The sequence below is a fragment of the Camponotus vicinus genome, unplaced genomic scaffold, assembly GCF_025532165.1.
Source record: "Camponotus vicinus isolate PSW18456_S1 unplaced genomic scaffold, iyCamVici1.0 SCAF_3, whole genome shotgun sequence".
In the NCBI taxonomy this organism is placed as follows: domain Eukaryota; kingdom Metazoa; phylum Arthropoda; class Insecta; order Hymenoptera; family Formicidae; genus Camponotus; species Camponotus vicinus.
The window spans coordinates 21,063,398-21,086,599 of NW_028141967.1; the positions used below are offsets into that span (position 1 = coordinate 21,063,398).

The 23,202-nt window shown below is 32.0% G+C and overlaps 4 protein-coding genes and 1 long non-coding RNA gene across 12 annotated transcripts; 1 reads left to right on the forward strand and 4 right to left on the reverse strand.

The window, feature by feature from the left end:
- Positions 1 to 221: 221 nt before the first annotated feature.
- Limk1 (LIM domain kinase 1) lies at positions 222 to 9,496 on the reverse strand. 2 transcript variants are annotated; one of them, XM_083093433.1, is made up of 8 exons: positions 9,417 to 9,496; positions 8,755 to 8,869; positions 8,180 to 8,620; positions 7,720 to 7,812; positions 6,824 to 6,956; positions 6,504 to 6,736; positions 6,211 to 6,439; positions 222 to 5,929 (listed from the first exon to the last, which is right to left on the reverse strand). In XM_083093433.1, exons 1-8 carry the CDS (start codon positions 9,436 to 9,438, stop codon positions 3,647 to 3,649), a joined length of 3,549 nt encoding a protein of 1,182 aa, XP_082949559.1. In that variant the 5' UTR covers positions 9,439 to 9,496; the 3' UTR covers positions 222 to 3,646. The 2 variants fall into 2 exon arrangements, with proteins under 2 accessions (XP_082949559.1, XP_082949560.1); XM_083093434.1 differs by lacking the exon at positions 7,720 to 7,812.
- Positions 9,497 to 10,013: 517 nt separating this feature from the next.
- On the reverse strand, positions 10,014 to 16,243 carry LOC145969353 (acidic phospholipase A2 PA4). 4 transcript variants are annotated; one of them, XR_014438043.1, is made up of 5 exons: positions 16,099 to 16,243; positions 12,166 to 12,420; positions 11,665 to 12,002; positions 11,226 to 11,419; positions 10,014 to 10,967 (listed from the first exon to the last, which is right to left on the reverse strand). XR_014438043.1 is itself a non-coding variant. In XM_083095410.1 (5 exons), exons 2-5 carry the CDS (start codon positions 12,418 to 12,420, stop codon positions 10,941 to 10,943), a joined length of 735 nt encoding a protein of 244 aa, XP_082951536.1. In that variant the 5' UTR covers positions 16,099 to 16,243; the 3' UTR covers positions 10,014 to 10,940. The 4 variants fall into 4 exon arrangements, 3 of the variants coding, with proteins under 3 accessions (XP_082951536.1, XP_082951537.1, XP_082951538.1); XM_083095410.1 differs by having other exon boundaries at positions 11,305 to 11,419; XM_083095411.1 differs by lacking the exon at positions 16,099 to 16,243 and adding an exon at positions 15,170 to 15,264 and having other exon boundaries at positions 11,305 to 11,419.
- LOC145969355 (uncharacterized) lies at positions 11,693 to 15,878 on the forward strand. 3 transcript variants are annotated; one of them, XR_014438052.1, is made up of 5 exons: positions 11,693 to 11,992; positions 12,186 to 12,428; positions 14,442 to 14,625; positions 15,117 to 15,340; positions 15,459 to 15,878. It is a non-coding gene; the product is annotated as an uncharacterized LOC145969355 (long non-coding RNA). The 3 variants fall into 3 exon arrangements; XR_014438050.1 differs by having other exon boundaries at positions 11,694 to 11,992; positions 15,493 to 15,826; XR_014438051.1 differs by lacking the exons at positions 11,693 to 11,992; positions 12,186 to 12,428 and adding an exon at positions 14,058 to 14,362 and having other exon boundaries at positions 15,493 to 15,815.
- Positions 16,244 to 16,803: 560 nt separating the features above from the next.
- On the reverse strand, positions 16,804 to 20,015 carry LOC145969352 (apolipoprotein D). 2 transcript variants are annotated; one of them, XM_083095408.1, is made up of 5 exons: positions 19,859 to 20,015; positions 18,650 to 18,772; positions 18,249 to 18,375; positions 17,979 to 18,074; positions 16,804 to 17,582 (listed from the first exon to the last, which is right to left on the reverse strand). In XM_083095408.1, exons 2-5 carry the CDS (start codon positions 18,767 to 18,769, stop codon positions 17,104 to 17,106), a joined length of 822 nt encoding a protein of 273 aa, XP_082951534.1. In that variant the 5' UTR covers positions 18,770 to 18,772; positions 19,859 to 20,015; the 3' UTR covers positions 16,804 to 17,103. The 2 variants fall into 2 exon arrangements, with proteins under 2 accessions (XP_082951534.1, XP_082951535.1); XM_083095409.1 differs by having other exon boundaries at positions 18,650 to 18,769; positions 19,859 to 19,960.
- Positions 20,016 to 21,019: 1,004 nt separating this feature from the next.
- Positions 21,020 to 22,949, reverse strand: Cdk1 (Cyclin-dependent kinase 1). The gene is made up of 4 exons (XM_083094697.1): positions 22,697 to 22,949; positions 22,007 to 22,299; positions 21,508 to 21,827; positions 21,020 to 21,444 (listed from the first exon to the last, which is right to left on the reverse strand). The coding sequence occupies exons 1-4, from the start codon at positions 22,731 to 22,733 to the stop codon at positions 21,201 to 21,203; spliced, it is 894 nt and encodes a 297-aa protein (XP_082950823.1). The 5' UTR covers positions 22,734 to 22,949; the 3' UTR covers positions 21,020 to 21,200.
- Positions 22,950 to 23,202: the final 253 nt, after the last annotated feature.

Consider the following 23,202-nt stretch of genomic DNA (forward strand, 5'->3'; position numbering starts at 1 on the left):
AGGTAATTTATCGATTAATGGTAATTTATCGACATAGCGAGAATATTCAAATGAGACAATATACGTTCACACAAACTGTGCTTTATATAATTATTTAAATTAAATATGAATTTTATAAAGTTTTGTGAAACAGATGGTTAGCTTTTCATTCCAATTTTAATGGCATAGTTATAGCTAAGGATGCTTAAGTTAAAAGGACGATTATACAAAACACTCTCGTATACTGTCAACGGTTTATTTTGTATTTCTTTTCTTTTTGCTAAATTATTGGAATGTTAAATAACACACATTTTTGTTTCACATAAAAGAAAACTCTGCGCGATAACTTTCTCGTAAACTTACCTTTACACAGATAACGAAAATACTATGAAGATAATAGAAAAATCTCTAGTTTTTTCATTCCCCCTTCGCAAATATATAGACCGCCGATATATTAGAAACAATCGTCATCGAGATCTATATATTGTCATCGATATAACAGACATATTTAACTTGGTTCGAAGTCGCATTTCAATTCCGCTCATCAACTTATGTGCAGTAAAACAACGTGAAAACGTATACATATATTGTTGATAACGCAATTATTGCTCTCGCTTAGGAATTTGTTTTAAGCCCGAATGCATCTGGAAATCATCAAGGCCGTCCCTTTTTTTATTGCTAGCCATATATCTGGATAACGTTCGCTTCGTACCAAAAATTTCGCGAGGTTTATTATAACATTAACGTCAATTCGCAAGGTTTATTATACCATTAACGTCAATTAAATGCTTGTATTATAATATTGTATTGAATAGAGTCAAATTCCTCGCGACTCTCTCTCGTGATGACTAAATACTTTACTAAGTTAAATCGAATCTGCATCTTCATATATAAAAACAATTCGCAATTCGAAATATGTCAAAATTATTACAGGATTTCTATGTGCAAAATTAGGCCGATTAGGCCGACAGAAAGAGTGAAAATTACAAGAATATTGTTTCTCTTATAAAAAATTACAGTCTCAATTATAGAGACATTAGTTTTTCTATATCTATAAAAGATATCTGTTCAAAACTATAGATCAGATCAGTAAGTGATTCACAATTTATAGAGTAAAAAAAATATTCGATAATCGAGATTATATAGTGTATTCCACCATTCTAGCCTTAATCGTTATTAGATTAATGCGCTAATGGTCGGACACTCTATATATTAGTCTACGATCGTGTCGGCTATCAAAAAGATGTGAAAATTTACAGGAGCTATAAAAATAACGTCTACTCATTCCAGATATCTCTTTACAGGTATTACATGATTTTTGTGCCCGGTATATATCAAAGAAGTACGATATAGCGAACGTATGTTACTACTAAGCAACAAGATGTAGCGAGTAATGTTAATACTGTTTCACACGCGGCATGTTACAATAATTCATTCTCGCATTATGTAAAATGTAAGCGAGTCGTTACAATAGATTATGCGAATTTTCAGTCCAATATATGTATCTTACATGTTTGATTTATCTGACGTCTACACAATCGCCATTTCCTTCATTCGCACGACACGTTTAGAGCTATGACTATTCGCTTTTCAACCATTCTATTTACATTGAATATGATTTTCACATTGCAAAATCGAAATCATACGGCTGTACGAACGCTGCATGCCGAGAATGCAAAACTTTTTCTTCGCATAACACATTGTAATGTTTTACAAAATTCTCTACTGCAACTAGTTTGTTAATTAGTTTACTCTCATTAACTAACAATATATAAGCCGTAAATGATCTCTTTAGACTAACTCTACCATATACATACAGTAAGCCGTACAATTATTGCACATAACCGTCCGTTTTTATGAGTAGACATGTATTTAATGATACTTTGTTCTAAGTGATAATAATACGCTTACGATATCGAGAATAACATTTTGTGATAATATTTCTCCCGTTCTTTATAAGCACGAGAAAGTTAAAAGACGGGGTTATTTGATTGGTTCTTTTTTCATTTATCCAATATGCAGTTTTAGGGTAAAAATGATTACAAGTTACAAAATGCATTGTCTGTAAATAATTTGAAAATGCTTTTATTACAAATAAATAATCGTTAATAATTTCTGAAACAATATACTTTAACCAAAACATATAAGTGCATCCGAAAAAATTTTCGAATAATGGTCACATTATTTTTATTCTAATTTCATAACATAACATGAAATAATCTCTTAACTTTCGATTTAAACAGAATGTTTAAAAACATGAAATTTTATGAGTATTGACATTATTGTGTTTAAAAATGCATCTATAAAAGCATATAATTTTTACTTAAACGTCATGAAATAGAAAAGGGAACAATATTTTGAATAGAATGTAGAAAGAAAAAACTAATTGTGTGTATATATGTATATATATATACTTACATCGCAATTATAAAACTTATTAAGAACTCTCTCGATGTGTTTTGAAAAATATTTGAATATATGTACAAAATTATTATATACAAATTATTTTTTTTTATACACACGAAATATACTACTTTGCAGTCCGTTTATATCTTCGTTAAAAAATGTATAATGCAGCAAATAAAAGATATATAAATAATTTTTAGTATATGTAATCTCATTTTATCAAAATATATCAAGAATAGTTACAGGTATAACGAAGATATAAACGTGTCGCATGTATATGTATATATTTATATGCACGTATGTATACATACATATATAATATATCAATTATCTGTACATATACATAGCAGTATTACAAACTTATACAATATTTTACACTGTGATGTACATCTATATATCCAGTAACAGATATACCATTTTTACATTCTATTCTACAAAAACTGATTCTACATGACGTAAGTCTACAATTTAAAGAAAACATAATCTCGTGGTTGTACAATATCTGGAGAAATGTGTATTTGCACCAACTTTGACTTTGGTTTTTGATTCTATAATTCGTGTAATTTGTAATCTGCAAAAATCGACATATTTACAGTGTCGGTTTTTTCGAGCACACGCTAGTAATATCGTACTTATCAAAAAATTCCGGCTTTGTAAATAGTATTTTGGATGGAATGCTTTTATCGAAGAGTCATGTTTTATTATCCATTTTTAAAAACCTTGTGGCAAGATTTTTCATAGAGGAATGTAATAGAATCCTTATGGCTAATTAACTACTGATGTTATTACGATCTAAAAATCTGTAAAAGTCCGATAGGCGCATGAAATTCATTAATACTGAATATTGCATCTTGTCATTTCTTTCTTTAGTAAGAGACAAGCATTTTGATTTATTAACGGGAATATATATTTCTATCTCAAAGTTTTGCATTTTAAACCTTTTTATCAATTCTTTCAATATTTTAAATTCAGTTTCAATAAAATAATGTAATATTATCCTTTCAAGAAATTTTTTATAAAAATATATTGCACATATATCAAAATGAATTCAATCTTTCCTCGCTTTAAGCAATAAAAATAATGGACGAAGTAACTTCTTTAACTAAAAAAATTAATACTGCAAACTAAGCACGTTACATGTTCGAATCTTACATATTATGAATAAAGAGATCAAATTAGTAGCATTGAGATTCAATCATTATTAGGGATTACGCACGTTATTTCGATATCTTGGAAAGCTGTTATCTCCTTGCGTTTTAATTTATAAAGCGGTACTTTCTATCGGTGTCGTTGGACGATTAGGTGTGCAGCACCTTTCGGATGTATGGCACAAGTCCGGTGTATGTCTGCCATCCCTCATTTGCGCGAAATCAATATCCGCGAAGAAATCGCTCTTCATAGTACCAAGTGCACTATCGGAGCCGAAACTGTCCTGTCTGCAAACATCGATACCCTTGTAGCACCTGGTGTAATCAGCCAGACAATTCTTTAAATCGCTGCCATAAATAGACGAAGTCATCATCGGAGTCTTAGTATCATCGCTCATTGATTCGGCTACAACAGGACGATTACCGTCGTCACTCGCATTTTGCCTATTAGGTGTGATAAGATTATCGCGCTTCGATACGCTGGAGTTGGAATAAAGACTGTCTGTATGATATAGACTCGAACTATGTATTTTGAAGGAATCATTTTTGCGAAAATCATCCTTCATGTAGGTATCGAACGAGTAATCTTTATACTTAGACGTGCAATCTAATACTGTGGGACTTCCCTGTCTAGACAAGATGCTGCCGACGTCGGACACGTTGCTCTCTTGTTTGGATAGTCTATCTTTAACATCTTCCTTTTCGATGACATTCTCTTGATTCGGTGGGACTTTTGACTGTACCGACTTTTTCTGTAACGATGAAACGCCATCAACTTTATCAATCTCTTTATTAGAAAATGCGTTCTTCGTAGTCTCCTTAGTTGGTGATATTTTAGTTCTTCGCAGATACGATCCGCTGCATGGCTTCGTGCCTTCGCCAACTACTCTTTTTGGATTGATGTCACCAGAGTTTACATCGTTTCGATTATTAATCGCTTTATTTTCCTTTTCTATAGCGCCGATAGATTTCCCGATTTGCCGCAAATACGAACCAACGGAGCTTGCAGTGTCTGGTATTTTAAATTTATTTTCTGATTTCATCTTACAACCACTCGTATCGTTGGACTTCTCCGTTGATTTATGTTTCAGATTGTTACTGATTTTATATGAGCCTTTACTGTCGATTATATAATCTGAAGCGTCGGAAACTGTACACTGACTTGCGCTTCCTACGTACTTTATTTTTTCTATAGTTGGTACTCGAGTTACATTATGTTCGCTTGTATCAATTTTTGAATAAGCGTAGATATTTGGAATATCGGGAGATGTATCTTTTAATTTGGCATTATTATTCCTTAGATAACGTCCGCTAAAACCGCTGGAATCGGGTGAAATTACAATGGACTTCTCTTTATCAAAGTCTTTTGATTTGGAATTTTGTCTCGAATAACGTCCCACATTGCTCGAGCTGTCATTACTTTTGCTATTCTGCCTCGTATACCTGTTACGCGGACTGACGACTTCAGGCACGAGAAGCGTGTTAGATATCGGTACGGGTTGTATTTCACGTTCTAGTGTACTGTCATCGCAGCCGCTAGATCGCTTTTTCTCTTGATGCACTTGGCCCTCCTTAATAGGTTTTAATTGTGGCGCCAAAGTTTCCGGAGTTGTGGATTCGCTACTACTCGGACTAGGTCCTTTATAATTTCTAATGTCAAAATCTAGATTTGCCGGTAATTCGGCGCCTACCGATAGATGCATGGCCAGTCCTTCCAACCAGACTTCCATAACTTCAAAAGGTGGTCTCTTATCCGGATTCAGATCGCAGCAAAGAAATGCGATCATATAAAAGGTCTCGGGGCAATTAGAGCAAAATTTTTCTTTGAAAACATTTTGATTCAGGCCAAAATCGGACGATCTAGGTAAATAGTCGGGGTCTGCCTGGACTCGACCTATGATCTCGCATACAACAATGCCAAAGCTAAATATATCCACTTTCTCATCATATTTGTTGCCCTTCATCATCTCGGGCGCCATCCAGTAAGGATTTCCGACAACTGTGTACCGTTTCTTCCGCTCTTTCTTTGAGGTCTTCACTTCTCCATCGGAATGTCGATTATATTTGCGATTATCCGGCGAACTGCCATTTTGAATGATCCTCGCCAGACCGAAATCAGCAACTACCACAGTCTTATCCTCACGAACGAGACAATTGTGTGAATTCAAGTCGCGATGAATGATATTCATGGAATGCAAGTAGGCCATGCCGGCAGCGATATCTTTCGCAAAGGATGTACGCTGTTCCCATGGCAATGGTTCGTTCGTATCGTGAAGCAGGGCCCTTAATGTGCCACCTGCTATATACTCGGTAACCAAATGCAGTTTTTTGTCCTTATAAAGAACACCGATAAATCGAAGAACGTTGTTATGGTGTAATGAACGCAGTACTGCAACCTGTTGGATAGTTTCCGAAAAAAAATAAATAAGAACTGAAACTAATAATTTAACATCGAAAGATTCAAAAGATGCAAAATCTGAGCATTCTATATACATATATATATGTTACATAAATGGAATAAAAAAAGTGTGCAAGTATTTTTGACATTAAGTATATATAATTTAATACTTTTGTGAATGCTCGGATTTTGCATATTTTGCTCAGATATATATATATATATATATATATATATATATATATATATATATATATATATACACTTAAAAAATGAAATTACCTCTTTTAAAAAATTTTTCTGAGCGTCTTCATCCACTCTATATAATTCCTTGAGAACCATCACTTCGTCCGTGTCGCGATGTGTAACTTTGAATACTTGTCCAAAGAATCCTTTACCTAGAAGCTCGCCCTTCACCAAATCACTCGCTCGGAATATTCTCTGATTCTTTGGCTCTACGCGAAAGGATCTGGTTCGGCTCAGATCGTAAGTAGGATTCGTTGGAGAAGATCTATGGTGGATTTCAAATTGATAAATAAATTACACTCTAATTACTAAGACTCGTCTTGACTTACCCGTCAAGTAATCGCGACATAGAACTACTGCGTTCTTTATGCATAGGATCTCTCGTCCTTCGTAATTGTCGGCTCCGCGCACTACTCATATAACCCTCATCTCGACGTTTAAACAGTCGCTCTTTGTTTTCGGGACTTGTCCTGGGATTACCAACGCATGTCAGCATGGTCGAGGACGGTGAGCAAAACGTGGGCCGTCGTGACACCGCATCTGGGTCGTGCTCGATAGTCAACTAAAACATCAAAGATTATGTCAAACAATTTAATTGTGCTAAATTACAAAGCAAATGAGACAATACTTTAGAAATGTTTTGGCTTACTTGTAAAACTGTATCTGAATATTGTATGAGATTTTCGATATTTTCCACAGGCTGATCTTTAACAGGGGTGCCATTTATTTCTAAAATTCGGTCGCCAATGTGTAATGATATAAGATCACTGGACATATTCAATCTGTAACATTTATTTTATGGAATATTTTTATTGTCACTATTACACATTGCAGTAGCAGAACATGCAAACTTTTGTATGCATTATATTTTCTCTTTACTGTAACATATATTCACATGGCAACACAACTTATAAAAAATAATTGCCAGAATATGGAACAACTTCAAAACACCAGCGATAAGATTAAAAAAAGACCTCACAAGATTACTGAAAGTTACATAAACAATGGGAACATATTATACATTAAAGATTATTAATTAATTGTATTTTCCTAATTATATTAATGTATACTTTAAAGTGCTCTTTTATTAGATAAGATGATACGAAAATTTATCAAAAACCAGAGACCAAAAAGAAGCAAAAAGTATAACATTCAGAAATAATATTGTAATATAATATTATATTATTATAGTATATAATATTATAATAACTAATAATATTGTATTATATTATAACTATTTAAGTTTTTAGTTAAATTACAAAATAGCTTTTCAATTGTATGTTTAAGTGATAATATATGTTAATAGCTGCAATTCCTCAACAACTATCTAAAATTATTCTAACAACATAAACTGTCACTTCTTGATATGCTACATTTTGAACATGCACATAATACAGAAAAAAAATGATAGTTATAATATGTAATTAACATATAATATGATTGTCACATATGTTTTAGTTAAAATTACACAAAATCATTATTGAAATGCACAGTCTGTCAGAGTTAGCAATATGTAGTGCATATTATTGATTTGTTATGCAATACCTATGATTAGAGAAGTGGCAGCATAGTCTAAATAGGACCTCCATCACAGAGGCCAGCAGCTTACTGATCTTTCCACGAACATTTCTCATTAACCTGCATTTTAGTTGAATGTTATTAGAGGCTAATATATGTAAATTTATATACACCAACTCTCTCTTAAATAATCAAAATAATCATGCATTGTTATAAGTATTTTAAGAGAAGCAATTGTTTTAAATGTGTATATATATATATATATAAGTTTATCCTCTGTATATAAGTTAATCCTGAAGAGATCGATATATAATGTACTTTTATCATATATATGACATATGAGTTTTGTTTACTTATCTATATAATTTTAATCTCTAAATTCAGAAAATCTCTATTGAAATAGTCATCTGTGCACGCAATTTATAAGTAGCATATATGGTACATACAATAGGATATTTATAAAAACAAAATATATTATCATACATACTCTGAAATACGCAGCAAAGCACCACAACTGCGAGGACTGGGAGCTGTGTCTAATGTGAGTTTGATTCCTCTCTGCTTATCTGGATCTGTCGTGCTAGGAGGTATTTCGACTAGCCTAATGCTGTGTGGTTTTCTAGCAAAAGGATAGTTTGCTGTCCTGTTGAGTGGTTGCATCTGTCGCTTATAGCAAACCCCACAGTATAATTTAGACCGTTCAACGAGTGCATAACTTTCACCATCTCCAATAAAAGCACCACAAGAAGTACAGGCAAAGCATTCTGGGTGAAATTTGTGATCGCCTGCCAGCATAACAGGACCTGTGATGATCTGACCACAGCCTTGACATGCTTCGCCATAAGCGGCCCAATAATCGTCTTTACAAAACAGCAAGCCATCTTTCTCAAAGTACCAAGACGATAGGCCGATATCGCACGCCGAACATCTAAAATTAATTATAATTTAAAAAATTTTTTTCTCAATATAAAAATAAAATATAATTAATATCGTATTACAGTTGCAATGTATTTTATATTATGTATAACATTATTTTCTTTATAAGCGTGTTAATGTTTTTACCGAAAACAATCAATGTGCCATTCTTGGTTCAATGCCTGTATAAATTCATCTTCATCAATAGCATTCAAACAACCCGCACATATTAATGTTCCCCCACTTTCCTCGCCTCCTAGATCTAAAAAAGAAATTATTATCATTAATAAATTAAGGCTCTACGTATTGTTGATTCATCAATCCAAAATATTATATTTATGTTTCAAAATATCAATATTTTCACAAATATATATCATATGCGAAAACATATGTGTAATCATTCTAGATAAGAAAAAAGGCGGACTCGAGGGATGTACTTGGGAAGGAAACATGAATCACATATTTGACATTAGGCACAAGATCGACCGAATATGTAACGAAGTAGCTGACGACGATTGGAGCATGACGCAGATTCGTTTAAACGATGCGTATCGCAATAATGTGCGAAGATTCTGTCGCGGGAAGATATAATACGATGAAAGACGCATAAATAAACTTATTAATGCGTGGGCAACACGAGAGACACGGAAGATAGGACGCCCACGCGATGCGTGACGCGTTGACGTTTCGTTGACGGCATCTCGCGCGAGCAGCGTCTCATCGTCGCGACGCCCTTTTTATCGGCAAGATCGAGTTATCACCCATAACTTGATTACCATAACATGTTTTTCCTTCCAAAATATACCTACCGTTCGTCGAAACTTCATCCATCACGGCATGTATGTACGATCGACATACTCCCACTCCGATCCACTTGATTCCACTCCGATTCGATCACTGAGCGCGGGATTCAAGTAGATTTGAACTGATTCGAACGCCAGCCACGATCGCAACGACATGACGTCATGTTGCGTGAAACTTGCGAAGCAAATAATGCAGAAACGGCGGCCATTTACGAGTAACATCAACAATGAGCGGATTTTCGTTACCAGTGAAACACAGTACTACAATTTTTCCAATTTCCTTCTTTTTATGTTTTAATAATAAAGCATCATCGTATCACGAGAACGACAACATATGTACTATAAATCGATAGCCAAGTAAGCATAAAAAAATATATAAAATATAACTTTCAACACGGGGAGAGTCACAATGAAACACAAAAAGTCCTCTCACTTGCATATATATTTAGATTTTGAGAAATATACAATTAGTTTTTTTATAAACATGTGTATTTTTGCATGTAGCTTTCTTATTTTTACAACTTACATCTGAATCTTAAAGATAAATATATGTCTTGACGCTTTATGAAAATAAAACTTAATAGGATATTGACATAGTATATCATGATTGTTACATATTAACGCTTTATTTCTATTAAATGAATTAATACTACATGTAGAAATCTGTCAAATATTTAAGAAAATCATTATTTTCAATATATATACAATTATCTATATATTAAGTGAATATAATATTTTAAAATAGCATACGAAACATACATTCTTTGTGCATTATATTTTAAAATAGCTAATTTTTTTCTAGCAGATAAAAATATTTGTTACTTATCACAATCAATATAATTGGACGCATACTTCTATCCTTAACCGGATTAGAGTTCAGTGTAATTGAAATAAATAATTATGGCACACATTTTTGATAGATGTACTACATAAATAATAATATACAATATATTACTAATGCCAACTCAAATAATCAAATACAATATAATTATTACTATTACTATTACTTTCAAGAAAGAAGAAATTATGTTGTTGCCATTTTATAATTTTTTTGAATTATTTTCAGAAAGATTTTATTATATAATGTAAAATAGATTCAATTAAGTATAACAAATATTTTTTTACAGGTAGCCAAACTCTTAATAGAGTCATTGAAATAAGGTGCATTAAATATATACAGTAAGATAAATTTAGTTTAAGGATAACATAAAGAGTTGTCTATCATCCATAAGCTCCAAACAATATCTATATATTGCACTACTATAAAAGGATTGACATAACTTAATCTTTATGGTATGTATTATTTGATACCCTATATATTAATGTGCAATAGTAAGGACGGCAATTTGATGTAAAGAATGTTATTATTATATTGTAATCACATATTGAATCATTGGCCTATCTATTTGGACCATTCTATCATTTTTGGGGCTGTCCTTCTATTGCTTCCAAATTTATTTCTTCATATTTGAAGGCATTAGGGGCACATACTTATCGCTAGGTCGAAACTTGTATTGCGAGCACAATCGATCAGACACAGCCTCTGCATAGCCATTTCTGCAACAAATTTTATTGCTCAATCAAATCAAAAATCTCGACAGTAGAGCAATTTACTAGATTGGCTTTCATAAAATGAGAAAACCTCCACCAAAGAATTAAAATTATTAGATTTAATACTATTTTATGTAGAAGAACCTTCACCAGAGAATTAAAATTATTAGATAAACATTGAGAGAGAGAGAGAGAGAGAGAATAATTATGATGTACAGAACCATCGCCATGTATTAAATGCTGAAAAAATAAAAAGACATTTACAGCGCAAAGTCCTTTTTTTATATTTTGAAATCTCTTCAAATAAAGATGTGACAGCTTAAGGAAAATTTCTCTGGCTGACCATAAAATCCTTAAGTACGAAGGAGAAGGTTGTCAACAGTGGTCTTCGGAATCCTCTACTCTCTGATAATTCGTTTGGGAAATAGCTCGGGGACTTCTCCCATTGTAAAATGCAACTAAAATGATTCTATATTATATAACAAAAACGCATTTATATATTTTTTAATTAAAAAAATGATAAAGTCTATCCTAGTTTCTTTTATAATTATGCAATAATTTATTATTATATGTATCTAGAATAAATATTTGTCTAAAGTAAAGATACACACATACATATATATATATATATATATATATATATATATATATATATATATATAAAATTTTGAAGACTTTTTTATATAAGATATAAAATATATACCTTTGCCACTGTGAACACGGTCGTCTTTCTTTGAAGCAGGTGACCTGGATAATGTTGAAGAATAACGCGCCGAGGGTATTAGCCACTTCGGTATTGAGATTTTGTAAACATCTGCGGAATTTGGCATCGCAATCGCAATGCGAGCGAGTAAATGGTGAATTATTGCATATACCGTGTATACACTCTTGCGACGCTATCGTGTACGGACAATGATCGTGTTCCCTACAACAGGCGTCTTCAGCCGAATGTTGACCCAAATCGTTATAGCCAACTGTCACATTGCCCGGCCCGCACCATTTGGTACCCGGATATATTAAACCACTGCCAGGTGCTTGATTCTATAGAAAATTTAATTATTTTTTGGAAATAAATTTGGAAAGATAAATAATTATCATCTCATAAAAAAGAACTTATTTTAAGTATAAAAATGCATTTAAAAAGATAGAAAAGGAATCAGATAATAATTTAAAATATTTATTTTCTTGAGAACAAATGTCTTACCTTTCCTTTGTTTTGCGAAGCTTTACAGGTCTCTTCAAGGTCCGCGACAAGGTTGCTGGAAATTTGTCGAACCTTCCTGGGATCTGCACTGAGCACCATTCTCTGGATGGTCCCACGATCACTATAAAGAGCGCAAAAGGGCGCATCGGCGTTCAACTCTACCATTTTGGACATGGTAGTGTCGGCGACCAGTACGCTCGCTTCAATCTTCTGGAGCCACAGGATCGGCAGAATGCTGAATAGTATGGCGATCATCTGCAACGGTACGTAAAAAATGATGAAACCATGTGAAACAAGTGAGAAATGACTGGCGAATATTTTGACGAAGGTTTTTTGTATCTCGCTAACGCAAGCAAAAAAAATATGCAAAGGTCATTCAATGATCGTCCTTCTTCTCGAGTGTCCGCATTTGCGAAATTTCAATTCACGAGCGACTTTCAAGAAAACAAAATAGAAGTCCATTTGCGAATAACCAAACATCAGATTTCGATTAAAATGATACTTGACCGCAATTTTAAATGGCTACTCGATCCCAAAGCCATTAATGCAACTTTTTCGTGACGACAGAATAAAACGAAAAACATTGGTGCAGTAAAACTTTATTGCATAACGTAAATTAACATATTTGTGCAAATTATCATAAATCGGTTAAGAAATTATTCAACGATTTTATTTAGTGAATTCCTGTACTATGTACAATATTTAGCAAAAATTGTTAGTGAATAATTTTCCATACACAACAAATGTTTTCAGTAAAGTACAAAGCGATTTTTCCGCAGCGAAAGGATTAACAAGTAGATGCGAATTGCTCATTTATTACACTGCTATTCTCTTACGAAATGTAAAATTACAATATAACAATTTTTTAGATCGACTAAAATATCAAAGTATACCGCATGTATCTTCATGTCATTTGTCAAAGTACAGAATTGCCGGGTGCAGGCAAACGATTAAGTCCTCGGCGGATATATTTAATTCTGAGAATCGAACCAGTCTGTGACCTCGGCTCGGTTTGGGTCGTTTCAATTCAGACCGATCGTGAAAACGAGAGTGCGCGCCCCGAAGAAGAACACGCGCGTAACAACGATGTAGGTCAACGAGGTCCATTGACGAACTTGTCTCTTGAACCTGCACTGCTGAGGGATGTCGCCCCAACCAATTCATACGGTCTGGACGACTGACCCAGTATACCGCATCGACGGTCATTACTCGTCGCGAATTGTTATAATCAAGTCATCAAAACTGTTTATTCATCCATTATTTTGCGTTCGTGTTTGGCTCGATGAAAAAATTCAAAATAATACGAGCAAATTTTTGACGTATAATATTCACGTCTAGATTTACATCTTTTAACATCTATCAAATTATGGTGTATTAATTTTTTCCATTTTTCATAGAGGAACAAATAGGAAATATTAATAATTCTGGTTTGTATAATATAATTTAAATAATTTATAGTATCTTGATTTTTAAATAGTGTAGACAAAATCTCGCATTGCGACATGATACATACACTAGCCGATTATGCAATGGTCACAGATAGAGCAACAAACTGTCGAAATCGAAAATTACAACATATTACAACATGAAGTTTTAAACGAAATAAGCTGATTATTTTCTACCACAAATTTCTTACAAAATTATTCGAAATATACAGGTCTCAAGCACTATGAGGTATCGATAATAGTCTTATGCTTTTTTTAAAAAAATTTCTTTCCGGCTATTACATTTATTTACAAAGACAAATTTTTCATAACAAAATTGAAGTTATTTTCTTTTTATTTTTATCACGAAAAATTTTTTGTAACAAAAGTTAATCATAGAGGTATACATAAAGTGTATATATGTATTATGGAGTTTTAATGAATTCGTTTTCCAACTGTAACTTGCATAATATACGATGTGGGTCAACGAGGATTGTCGAACTTGTCTCTTGAACCTGCGTGCCGATATGTCAGCAGAATAATTCTTTCATAATTGGACGCAGTCTGGGCAGTTCTGTGGCGTATCTATCGTGCGTCCCGACGATCATCGTTTATTGCTAATCGCGATTATTATCAAATCAGTTCGACCGATAGAGACATAGTGACAAAAACAGTCGCAATACGAAAAAAAGAATTAAAAAATAGAAGAATACTGCGTGTGTATTTTATTTCATTTTTATGTTATTTTATCTATGCTTCTATTTTTTAATAATGTATTTTATTATTTATATAATTAAAATTATGCAATTATATGCATATTTTTTATACAATAATATACAATATTTTTTTAAGATTTCCGGCTTTAATGAGGCTACATGTAAAATACAGAGGACATATGTATAAATCTATCTTTCGAAAAAATAAAATGTTAAACATAACGCGCGCGCTATGGCTACATCAACGATCTCGATAATAAAACATCAGGTCCATCCAGTAATACCTGGAGAAATCGTCGAATACTTCGAGGGCATTGCAGGTAATTTAAAGTGTTACCTAATCTTTAATATCTGGGATTTAAATTTGGAAAATTTCTTCAATTTTTTTTTTGTAAGTACCGATATAAGATAGAAACTTGCATTAAATGCTGACATATTTCACAATCATTATTTATTAATATTATAAATAATATAATTTGAAATGTACGTTAACGATGTTTTTTTATGTATATACTATAATATATACGATGTTCCACTTTCACTATATTATTTTTCAACGATAAATTCTTTAGTCAATTTGTGAAACTAATTTTTACAAAAATATCGAGGAGGGATTATCATGTACAACACACAACTTTTGTTTTTCACACATCATATATCTTTTTAACTGAACTTTAAATTCTATTAAATTATACATCTAGATTTTAACTAAAAAATACGCGTTATTATATATTTGATTTACAGTCTTTTTTTAACATATTATAACTCGAAAACGAGTAGTACGCCTTAACATTTAGATTATGATATTTAGGTGCGAGGTGTAATCTCAAAAATAAATCAATTCGAGCGAAATGTGAAATTTACATTGCTCACAAAACAGAATCTGAGGTGATCGTTCCAAGAGTGAGAAACCTTCGATTGTGACTGAAAGAAGAAGGCACGGAAGCACAAAGTCGGTAGTGCAAGTGTAAACTGCGCACTCACCCCGCATCCCCACCGAGCTCGTTGTACACTGCAGTGCGTAACAAACGGACGGTAAGAAGGGTGTAGCCGTATTTCTATAGCTTGCAAAAAACAATAATTCAATAATATCGCTATTACACGCGAGATATATGCTAATGCTGATGTGTCACTAAATTATATTTTATTTCAGACTTATTGCTAAAAATTTTATAAATTTTTAAAAGGATTAAAAATGAAAAATACAGCAGGATGGCATAGATGAAAAATGAATCGTTATAAAACAGTTTTAGGAACATAACAAGTGTAGGTATATATAATAAGTGTAGGTATATAGTAATAGTTGAAATAGCGTTAGCAGAATGTCAAAAGCTTATTGACTATGTTAACACATTAGTCTATGAGAAATACCATTCGCATTACGAAGAAACTTCCTTTAATAAATCTCGAATTTTTGTGTGAAATATTCGGCCAGTTTTAGAATTAAGATATGTAAAGTGAAACGTGTCATATCAATCAGTTAATCAATGATTCGTTAAAATTTGGCAATAAATATGAAATTAAAATTTAAATGATTATATTTTTGAATGAAATATCGTTGCATTTATTAAAAAATAAAAAAATGCATATAAATTTTATTTTATTGTTTTAACAATCTATTAAATAAAAATAATAAAATGAATTTACACATCGAGAGATCAAATCATAATAGTTATTTTTACTATACAAAAATTTAACACGAAGAGAGAATATAAGAAATTATATTAATTAAATATATTATTAGAAAAATATGAAGGTATTAATATCATGCGTTAATACATTAATTTACATACGTTGAGAAATTCGTTAAGATCTTAGAGCTGTGAAATGACGTGATCGCAGTTAAAAATCTCGAAGACGACGCGTGCTGCTTGCAATCACGAAATTGGCTTGTCGCTCCTCCGCGGTCACTATCAGACTGATAGTTCGAACGAGACGTGAGAGGATATTAATATTCGTGGTCGCGTATATACAAACGCGTATATGCGGTCGCATTGTACATGCATTAGGGGAGAATCTAAATCATCTGACACAGAGACACTGTTTATATAGAGCACAAGAAATAGATAATTGATTTTTCCCAGATTTATATCCTGAAAACGTATTAATAAGAAATTATCAGATTGATAGTTCGAACAAGACATGATAAATTTAGAATCTTATTCGTATGTAGATTTCATTGAAAGAAAAATTATCTTTAACATTATAATTTGAAATTCTATTAGTTTGCATACTCTTTTGGAAAATTAATACATGAAAAAACAATATTGTTAAATCATTTTAAATTTTTTAATTAATTTACTGATGTGATATTAACAAAATATGTAAATGTCTAATTACCAATTTTATATAGTACAATATATAGTATACATGCATTTTTTATAATAAATTTTAAACACAGTGACATATAAGTGTATAATAATGACAAATATAACAATTAATTACATAAATTATACATTTCTAAATACAATAAAATATAGAAATAATAAATATATACATTATGCTTTCTTCAGTTTTATTGACATCAGAATTTTCTCTTTCGTACATATTATTTAAAACATATATATTCATGATGCAATCATGTATTAGTCGAACCAAATAGTGCCGTATGAATATCTTTTTATCGCATTTTATTTCTATTTATCACGTATTTCTAAATAAAATAATAAAAAATCACACAAACATAAGTCAGAAGAAAAATATCAATAAATCTATACAATGAGTACTATAGATGTTTAGTCGCGTGGAGATCGCAATTAACGCAATAACGCAATAAAAGATAACGGATTGTATAATTTTTAGGGAATCCATTCTACGTCGTTGTTCTCCAATCTTCCATCGTTTCTAGTGTTAGTTACGCGACCATTCTGCTCTGTCGAACTTGCGCGATCCTCTTCCGTTCCAGTCAGCTTGTGATAAACGTGGCTTCCGGTTTGGGCGACCCACTGAACACCGTCGCCAATCTTCTCTCCTGCTTTGCGCACTACATTGCCCAAATTTTCGGAAGTGAAAGTGTTGGGATCGATATTAATGTCCACAGTATTGTTACCGTGCGGACAACCAGATTGCGAAATGATGCTCAGATCAAACGGATCGACGCCAAACTGGGTCAATCTCTGACGTATCTTGTCTACCTGCGACTGATCTAACGTCCGGGTCCTCGAGAGGATCGTGGCGCTCTGTCGATGAGCGAATGCCAGTTTCTGGCATGTGAATATGCCAGCATAAGAGTCGTAGTCGGTCATAAATATCACATGGGACGCACTTCCGGCTACACCTAAATTGCAGAAATTTTAGTTACGTAATACAGAAGCCTGACTTGTAATTTGGATAAATACTATTAACGAAGAATACAGAACCGTTTCTCGCAAAATTAAAACTTAGCTGTTTTTTTACTTAGCTATTTGTCATCAATTTATCTAATATCTTATTGTCTTATAATAGATTGAGGAAAAGGCTATAGCTTGCATTTTGAAAAGCATAACTAGCGTTATATAGTATATAGAAATCATATATTTACAGCGAATTTTCGCCGCATAATATATTGAATTTCTATAAATTATTTATTATATAAATTATTTTATTTTTTATAAGGAATATGTAAAATGCTTTTCTTTGGATAATAAATTTAGATAATATTAATTAATGTTAATTTTTTATTTAAAGCACTTACTAAGAGGAAAACGGACTTCCATGCGTCCTGGAGTACTGGGTTCCGGTACAGTCAGCTCACCAGTATAGTGATATTCATGCTTTAATGGTGTAAGACCTGCACATACGCATCACGCAATTACGGATAATTCATCCCATTTGCTAGACATTTATCCCATTGACGGGCCTTTATAACTCTCGATAAGGCCCGATGACTTGTTCACAAAAGGTGACGCATCTCCTTTCTTCATCAATTGCATGTGATACGCTTGTTAATTTTTAATTGTCTTACCTAGGATTAGATGATCAGAGTCTTGCGTTATTACATATTCGCCTGGCTCTTCTCCTCGCGTGTAGTTGTAAGTGATACACTTGCTACCTGTCGACGTTTTTTGGATGACATACCACAGACCTAAGAACTAAAATTTTAAACAAGCTGATTATTACTAAAGTAAATTGATTGTCCTTTATTAAACATAATAAAAGACATAATAATCCGAAATATACGCGAAATAATTGCAAATTTTTTATTATCATAGTTATTATATAAATATTTCTTATTACTAATAATGAGAAGAACTTTGCATTATGTGTCCTTGATAAATATAAACTGTGTGTGTGTGTGTGTGTGTGTGTGTGTGTGTGTATACATATTTATTTATTTACTTATATAGCTTTATTTATTCCGCTTACTCTATTCATCTGAAAACCCTGCATAGGTTCCACAATGGGACAGGCGCCCATATGATACGAATGAGCTTGAATAAAAGCGAAGCATCCCGCCAATATCAAGATCGAAGTCAAGTACTGCATCTTCTAAAAAAAAGATAAAAATCAATAAACAATAACATTAAGCAATTTAAATTCTCGTAAAAGATTAATACACGAATTGGATTTTCCCCAATGTAATATTTATATCAATAGATAAGCGTGTTTACGAATTATTAGTAACACTAGATTAAAATTTAGTCATTAAATCCGATTCATTATGATTAATTTACTTCAAATTTTCGAATCAACACACACAAAAACACATGTGTTATTATAATGCAATTTAATGAAAAAAAATTGTTTGAGATAAATATATATAATACTGCGAGTCTCTAATTACGATACTATCTATAAAATAATAAACAATACAGTTATATAAATTGGGTGTTATTTTCGATGTGATCACAGATTTCAACGGAAATGATGATATAACACATGTTTTTTTTTTTACCATTCCAATGTAGCTTTCCGGTACGATCTATAGATAAGCATTCACTTAGTGTGAAACGATCTTTAAACTCGCACTCAAACAGTCATGATCTTTCTCTTTCTTTTTCTTTCTTCTCAGATTTCAAGTACAACTAGTGAAGCATGATTCACTCACCTTGGACACGCATCGTAGAGCAAAGAAGAATTTCTGATTCTGAATAAACTATGTGCATATTTGGTTTTTTCTTCTATACTACGAGATGTGATGATGGATAAAAAGATAAATGCCCAATAGTGACTAACGAATACACGATTACATTCGACCTGTGCGACCTTTCGCTCCGCGTCACAAAGAATATTAATGCTCTCTATACGAATTCGATTAATATCTTTCCACTTGCTAACAGGAAATTCTTTTGACAAATACTATCAGAATTTATTTCGCGAAAGAAAAACTAATACATATTTTTGATTAATATTTTCTCGAGATTCGATTACATCATACGGAAAGTGTAAGCAATGTCGTTTGTTACCCGAACATGCAACTTTATACATATTTGAGCGAAAGGGGAGATCTTTTTAAAATAAGCGAAATTTAAATAAAACAATATCGGTTGTTGTGGTGCCTACAGGTGAAAAATAAGATCAATTTATTAAAGGAGAAAATATTGGAGCTATAAGCTCTCTTAAAAATGTACTCACTGTAGGAATTGCTGCTGCCGGTCTCTCTGCGTTCACACACTATAAACACAAGACTCAATGGAGGGATAGACTTTATGTGGCTGGTGCCCCACTCTCGAACCAATTACAGGTCACGCACACATTTATTGAGACATATAATACTGACGATGGAGATACGTATAATGTATGACTGTTCTCTATAAATCACGAATCAGTTAATTCCGATTAATTTTTCTGTTTTTTTTTAAGATAATCCCACTATTATATATTGACACAGCAAATATATACGTAATCTCTAAAAAATTCGGAGTAATCGTAATTATCACTAATGTTACTCTTACAGTTATATCAATGAGGACAATGACGCATCCACATACACAAAAGCACATATTAAATGATTTCTGGGAATTAATAATTCCCTGTTTATGAGATATATGACGCTTTTCCTATCTTTCTCATAAATTTATACTATAAATGATGATGTAAAATAAAATATAATTTTTACAATTACTTTTGTTAAAGTTAAAAAGTTATAAATTGTTGTAGTAAAATATGATTTATTTATAAAGTAGAAAATTTACATTTGCAATTAATGCTAACGCTCTATATATAAATTTTCGGGCACGTAATGTAGTAAATTCAAGTTAAAAATGATTAATTTCGTCTTATATTAGCAATGGATTTACATAACACAGATTTACAAATTTACTATATGAGTATTTATCAGAAGGCACAAAGATGCACAGATTTCACAGTTATTCTAACATACACAATAGAAAGGGTTAATTTTAAAAATCCATTGCTCTATAAAGTAAGGCTTATAAAAGATTGGATATCATATATAAATTATGCAGCAAAAGTGATTTAAATATAATAGCAAATTAAACAAAACGTAATATTTAATATTCATAAAACACAAATTGATAAAACACTGATTGAACACAAAAAAATATATAGAATCCGCATTATTAAATGCAAATCGTGAATTCTGCATAAAACTTACTTAAATATAACATAAAAATATTCTATTGTAATATTTTAATAATTTATATAGAATTTATGTAATATGGAATATAAAGTTTAACCATTAAAAGCTATAAGCTTATTTTTAGAACATATAGAATGGTTTCTAGTACAAAGTAGAAACATAAACTTCCAAGTTGAAATGATCAAAAGAGAAAATAAGAAAGAGAAAGAAAAAGACATTTACTCAAATAAATTAACTTTTAGTACACCTTAAAAAACACTCTTCATGTAGTCACACGATTAAAAATGTAAATATAATTGTACACATGTGTTAATTGTAAATGTATGCAAGTGTAAATAACAGTTCTGCTTTTTTTTCATAGCCGGTTTTTCCATGTTATGGATTGGGTAGTTTGTTCTTATCTAAATCATCGAAGTAAGCATGGTTTAATGTTGCTCGTGCGGATATTCTGTACACAGGATCGTATGTGAGCATAGCTTGCAACAGATCGAGCCCATTTGCATCCAATGTGTTCACTTGCAACTCTAAATTATTTGTCATCCAGTTTGGAAATGTCGCTTTGTAATCAGACAACTGTGTAACACCTGGCCATATTTCTTCTGTAGGTGTTCTTAATATTCTAAAAACAATTGTATAATTATTAAAAGTATAATATAACAATGATAACATGTACAAATCTTACCGGAATATTCTAAAGAGCTGATCAATCTCACTATCTCCCTGAAACAATGGCTTTTTGGTTGCCATCTCTGCAAAAATACATCCAATGCTCCATATATCAATAGCACATGAATATCTAGTAGCACCCAGAAGAATTTCGGGTGCCCTGTACCACAGAGTTACAACTTCATGAGTATATATTCTAACTGGGATTCCAAAGGCCCTTCCTAAACCAAAATCAGCTACTTTGATAATTCCACTTTTGTCAATCAGTAAATTCTGTGGCTTCAAGTCACGATGTAATATTCTACGCTTGTGACAAAACAGAATTGCACGTGTGATCTAAAATGATGGATAATCGCCTTAATATTAAAACTATTGATAAAATTTTCAGATATTTTCCAACTAATCTAATAAAATTTGTACACACACATTTATACACACACACACACACACACATACACACATGCATAACATTATTATGAAATAATATATATAAAATGTTTCTATATTAAACAAACCTGGAATAAATATGATTTAACTACAGTTGGTTCTAATTGTTTATTGCCTAAACTATCCATGTATTTTTTCAGATCCATAGTAAGATACTCAAAAATAAGATACAGTCTTGATTCTTCCATTAATACATCAATTAAGCTCACAATGTTTGGATGGGTTAATTCCTTGAGCAATGAAATTTCTCTAATAGCAGTTGACGGTATTCCTTCATCATCACTTTCCAAACGAATCTTTTTCATAGCTACAATTTCTCCAGTCTTCTTGTGTTTTCCTTTATATACTACTCCGTAAGTACCTAAAAAATGGTAAAAATTTGGAAATATACGTATGTATATATGTTTATGTTAGCAAAACATCTTAGAAATCAAGGTAACTTATTTATAAAGTTGATCGTAATTTTATGGAAAAAGTAGTAGCTAATAATTAATTAATATATATTGCACTATATTCTTTTTTTAACAAAAGTATAACTTTGTTTGATTATATATAAATATTTAGATATAACACATGTAAGCGTACAAGTTTATACACTAATTCTCTAATATATCACAGAAACAAAGGATGTGAGATTGTTATTTATTACAGATAATGCAGCCAAATCGCTGCCAAAAAGAGATCGGTAAATATTTATTCCCACAGATGCACAATACACGATACAATAATTTAGTCCTTCCATAACTCCAACAACTCACCTTCTCCGATTTTCTCTATTTTAGTATAATTATCCATTATGCTCTGTATCTTTCTTTAAAGGAACGCTAGTTGAACACCATATAACGGCACTAATCGCGAAATCTCTCTCAAGATTTGACGAAGCCAGTCCTCGTGTCATACAAACTTCTCAAAGCATCGCCAATAAGCTAACGAACAAATTCAAATCAAACGTTGGCACGCCATCTTGATAAACACGATTCACATATACGTTTTGCCGCGTATAAACCGTTAGATGCTCCGACTTGCTGTGTACTTCCGCTTTACAAGCGCACACTCTCGCTACGCCATTATGTAAGAGTTTGTATATCAGTTTACGCGCGTATATTCAAAGCATAAACTTGTACTCCTAAACTATTCTCTTTTACGGGAAATTTAAAAATAAAAATGAAAGGGAATCATAACTATAATTTCTTTCCACCATCCACAAGCGTATTATCTTACCATTATCATATCATTCTATCTTTATTTTTGTAACTTTCTAAGT